Genomic DNA, 5,000 nt, shown 5'->3' with positions numbered 1-5,000 from the left:
GCTTTTGGTGAAGTACGTGGTGGCAAAGAGGACGTTTGTTTAATTGTAGAAGCATTGCTTGAAGCATTAAAAGTGATCTTTAAAGTGCTTTGGCACTTTACCATTTTATGGTAAATGATCCCATTTAAAAGGGATTTTTCTTTTCTATTCAGTTTGTAACTGCAGCAGAATGAAGTTTGGTTGGAAAACAGGTTCATAGCTTATACCTTATGTAGCAACTTGGCAGAAATGGGGGGGGTCAGTCTGTAGTTTGGTAATACATACTTTTTTTTTTCTTGTCAACAACTGATTGGGACCCCGAATGACTACAAATTAGTTTAGTGATGGGGCAACTGTCACAGATATCTTTGAATCAGTTGAAAATGAACAAGGTTGACAGGAACGTGAGAGTCTAATGAGTCCTTCAAATGGCTGATTTGCACTCAGTGGACAACTAGACAATAAGCAGTATGAATTATTGGAAATCAATACTTTGCTATGGAATTTCATTATGCTCCAATGCCTTCAGTTCATAGTATTTTATATTTTGATGGATTATCTGAAGCAAATGATCATCTAGGACGCAGGGATTGATAAAACTCCCTTGTACAGTTTTAAATGTTGCTTTTGACTTATTTTTGTGAAGTGGGAATATTGATCTATCTTCATGTGCAATCTTAATCTGGTTTAGAGCGGTAGATAAAACCGGTACTTTTAAATAAAATGTCCTGCAGATATTTTTTTTTTTTTATTTACTGGTTGGTTCCTAATCCATCATCTTTTGATGTTTTAGGAGACACAGAAAAGGGTCAAGCAAATCGAACCACTAAGAACAAGGACGCCCATGTCTGTGGCAGGTGCTGTGCTGAGTTCTTTGAATTATCAGATCTCCTGCAACACAAGAAGAATTGTACTAAAAATCAATTAGTTTTAATTGTGAATGAAAATCCAGCTTCTCCTTCTGAAACCTTCCCTCCTAGTTCCCCGTCTGATAATCCTGATGAACAGATGAATGACACAGTTAATAACACAGATCAAGTAGACTGCAGTGACCTTTCAGAGCATAACAAACTTGACAGGGAAGAATCCATGGATGTGGAGGCTTCCAGCATTAACAATAGCAGTAGCAGTTCCAAGAGCGTCAACAATAGTATTACAAGCAGTAACAGCTCCACAATGGGTACCTCAGCTGTAACAACCTCTCTACCTCACATAGGGGATCTGACAACATTAGGCAACTTTTCAGTGATAAATAGTAATGTAATAATTGAAAACCTGCAGAGTACTAAAGTGGCAGTGGCACAGTTCTCCCAGGAAGCGAGATGTAACGGTGCATCGAACAGTAAACTTGCTGTACCTGCCCTGATGGAGCAACTGTTGGCCTTGCAGCAGCAGCAGATCCATCAGTTGCAGCTGATTGAACAAATTCGTCACCAAATATTATTGTTGGCTTCCCAAAATACAGACATGCCAACGTCTTCTAGCCCTTCTCAAGGTACTTTACGAACATCTGCCAACCCCTTGTCCACATTAAGTTCCCATTTATCCCAGCAGCTGGCTGCAGCAGCTGGATTAGCACAAAGCCTTGCTAGTCAATCTGCCAGCATCAGTGGTGTGAAACAGCTACCCCCTATACAGCTACCTCAGAGCAACCCTGGCAACACTCTAATTCCATCCAATAGTGGCTCTTCTCCAAATATTAACATATTGGCAGCAGCAGTTACAACACCATCCTCAGAAAAAGTGGCTTCAACTATTGGTGGCTCACAGCTCAACAACCCACCAGTATCAGCATCATCTTCACCAGCTTTTGCAATAAGCAGTTTATTAAGTCCTGCATCTAATCCACTTCTACCTCAGCCCACCCCTAGTAACTCTGTTTTCTCCAGTCCCTTGTCCAGTATTGGAACACCTGCAGAGGATTTAAACTCCTTGACTGCCTTGGCACAGCAAAGAAAAAGCAAGCCACCAAATGTAACTGCTTTTGAAGCAAAAAGTAATTCAGATGAGGCATTCTTTAAGCATAAATGCAGGTTCTGTGCTAAAGTGTTTGGGAGTGACAGTGCCTTGCAGATTCATTTACGTTCTCACACCGGCGAGAGGCCATTTAAATGCAACATATGTGGAAACAGGTTCTCCACAAAGGGAAATTTAAAAGTCCATTTTCAGCGTCATAAAGAAAAATACCCTCATATTCAAATGAACCCATACCCAGTGCCAGAGCATTTGGACAATATTCCTACAAGCACAGGTATTCCTTACGGGATGTCTATACCACCAGAGAAACCTGTCACGAGCTGGCTGGACAGCAAGCCAGTCCTCTCCACCCTAACGACTTCTGTTGGCCTGCCACTCCCACCAACGATTCCAAGCTTGACCCCATTCATCAAAACTGAGGAGCCTCAGCCCATTCCTATTAGTCATCCTTCCTCTAGCCCTCCCTGCTCTGTCAAGAGTGACTCGGGAACAGCTGATCCCACATCAAAAATTTCCAATGGACTTTCTGATGAGGTAGAGGCCGGTGCTTTGCCTACCTCAAACGGCAAAATGGAAGAAAACCCTCAAAACACAGGCACCATCGGTAACGTGAGCAGCTCCGTGAGCTCACCGGCAGCAGACTCGGGCTCCAGCAGTGTCACCGCTTTTACAAATCCACTGATGCCTCTAATGTCCGAGCAATTTAAGGCAAAGTTTCCATTTGGAGGACTATTGGATTCAACGCCAGCGTCTGAAACGTCAAAATTGCAGCAGCTGGTAGAAAACATTGACAAAAAGGCGACCGATCCTAACGAGTGCATCATTTGCCACCGAGTTCTCAGTTGCCAGAGCGCACTGAAAATGCATTATCGCACACATACAGGTGAGAGGCCATTTAAATGTAAAATCTGTGGTCGTGCTTTCACTACGAAGGGCAACTTAAAGACTCATTACAGTGTCCACCGTGCCATGCCCCCGCTGAGAGTGCAACATTCATGCCCCATCTGCCAGAAGAAATTCACCAACGCCGTTGTGCTACAGCAGCATATCCGAATGCACATGGGAGGGCAGATCCCTAACACCCCAGTGACGGAAAACTATCCCGAGTCCATGGAATCAGATACGGGATCTTTCGATGATAAGAATTTTGATGATATAGACAACTTCTCAGATGAGAATATGGAAGACTGTCCTGACAGCAGCGTGCCAGATACACCTAAATCTGTGGATGCATCACAAGACAGCTTGTCTTCGTCCCCTCTGCCCCTGGAAATGTCAAGTATTGCTGCTTTGGAAAATCAGATGAAGATGATCAATGCAGGACTTGCTGAGCAACTTCAGGCAAGCTTAAAGTCAGTTGAAAATGGGTCAGTGGAAGGAGATGTTCTGACTAATGATTCGTCATCTGTCGGTGGTGATATGGAAAGCCAAAGTGCTGGAAGCCCTGCTGTCTCAGAGTCTACCTCTTCCATGCAGGCCTTGTCCCCATCCAACAGCACTAATGATTACCACAAGTCACCAAGTATTGAAGAGAAACCAGTAAGAGCTTTACCAAGTGAGTTTGCCAACGGTTTGTCTCCAACCCCTGCTAACAGTGGTGCTTTGGACTTGACGTCGAGTAACACTGATAAAATGATTAAAGAAGAGTCTCTGAGTATGCTCTTTCCTTTCAGAGACAGAGGTAAATTTAAAAACACCGCATGTGACATTTGTGGCAAAACATTTGCTTGTCAGAGTGCCTTGGACATTCATTACAGAAGTCATACCAAAGAGAGACCATTTATTTGCACAGTTTGCAATCGTGGCTTTTCCACAAAGGGTAATTTGAAGCAGCACATGTTGACACATCAAATGCGAGATCTACCATCACAACTTTTTGAGCCCAATTCCAGTATCGGCCCTAATCAGAACTCTTCAGTTATGCCTGCTAACACACTGTCATCGCTCATAAAGACCGAGGTGAACGGCTTTGTGCATGGCTCTCCTCAGGATAGCAAAGAAGCACCCTCTGGTCTAGTTGCTTCCGGGCCACTGTCCTCCTCTGCCACGTCCCCTGTGCTGCTCCCTGCTCTCCCCCGAAGAACTCCAAAACAGCACTACTGCAACACATGTGGGAAAACATTTTCTTCTTCCAGTGCTCTGCAGATCCATGAAAGGACGCACACTGGTGAGAAACCTTTTGCCTGCACTATATGTGGAAGAGCATTCACAACAAAAGGCAATCTGAAGGTACTTGTTCCTCTTGATGTTCTTAGGTTTCATTTTCTCCTTGCTGGGGGTTTTTGGGTTTGTTTTTTTTTTACATCTGTTAACTCTGCAAGCAGTGATACCCTTGGGTATTTGTGGTGTGACAAACAGTGCGTTTAGTCAGCTCTGGTAGACCTAGATAGCCTCTTGTTGAGTGCTCGTGTTGGCAGCAGGTCTGAGGCGTGAGCTCTTTTGACTTAATTAAAATTCATCTACCAGTACAGACTGTCTATGTAGAGTGTGAAACGGAACAGCCAAATCATGGTAAGGAGTATTAATTAACAGAGAAATGTGTTTTGTAACTCACACACCTCTTCAAGAAGTGAAAGGCTCTTGAATGTGCTGTTTTTTCATAACTACCCTGTAAGATGAGTGTTTAAAAAAAAAACTATTAACATAATTCTGGAACTAATGGGCATCACTTTAATTGATTATATAACTAACATTTCCTACTGATATGTGTTTGAAAAAGCAAATATACTTAAGTTTTAGAACACCAGTTGAGCACTTTACTGTGTACATTTTTCTGTTGACAGAGTATTTCTCTAGAGGTTGCTGCCAGTAATGTGAGATGAATAATTACTTTCAGGCCATTCTGTCTATACACGAGGCTCTCCGATGAGCAATCAGTAAAGGATACTTTCTGCCTGTCTGAAAAGGACGTTTATAGGGTAAAGGGTGTCAAATACAATACTTACCATTGCAATGAAAGTGGACATAGCAATTCTAGCCCTGAAAGCAGCTATCTGCAATTGTCAGAATAACACAAAGTCATTATAAACTAAATACATGTAATA

The 5,000-nt window shown here is 42.8% G+C and overlaps 1 protein-coding gene across 1 annotated transcript in view; it reads left to right on the top strand.

Moving 5' to 3' along the window:
• The first annotated feature begins 777 nt into the window (after positions 1-777).
• SALL1 (spalt-like transcription factor 1) overlaps positions 778-5,000 on the top strand; it is a 6,003-nt gene continuing 1,780 nt past the window's right edge. The window contains exon 1 of the mRNA XM_009075897.1: positions 778-4,185. Coding sequence (XP_009074145.1) covers positions 988-4,185 — 3,198 coding nt within the window. The 5' untranslated portion in view covers positions 778-987. The remainder of the gene's footprint in view (positions 4,186-5,000) is intronic.

Source organism: Acanthisitta chloris, unplaced genomic scaffold (assembly GCF_000695815.1).
Source record: "Acanthisitta chloris isolate BGI_N310 unplaced genomic scaffold, ASM69581v1 scaffold28355, whole genome shotgun sequence".
Lineage (NCBI taxonomy): Eukaryota > Metazoa > Chordata > Aves > Passeriformes > Acanthisittidae > Acanthisitta > Acanthisitta chloris.
This window is presented reverse-complemented; position numbering and strand designations above follow the sequence as displayed.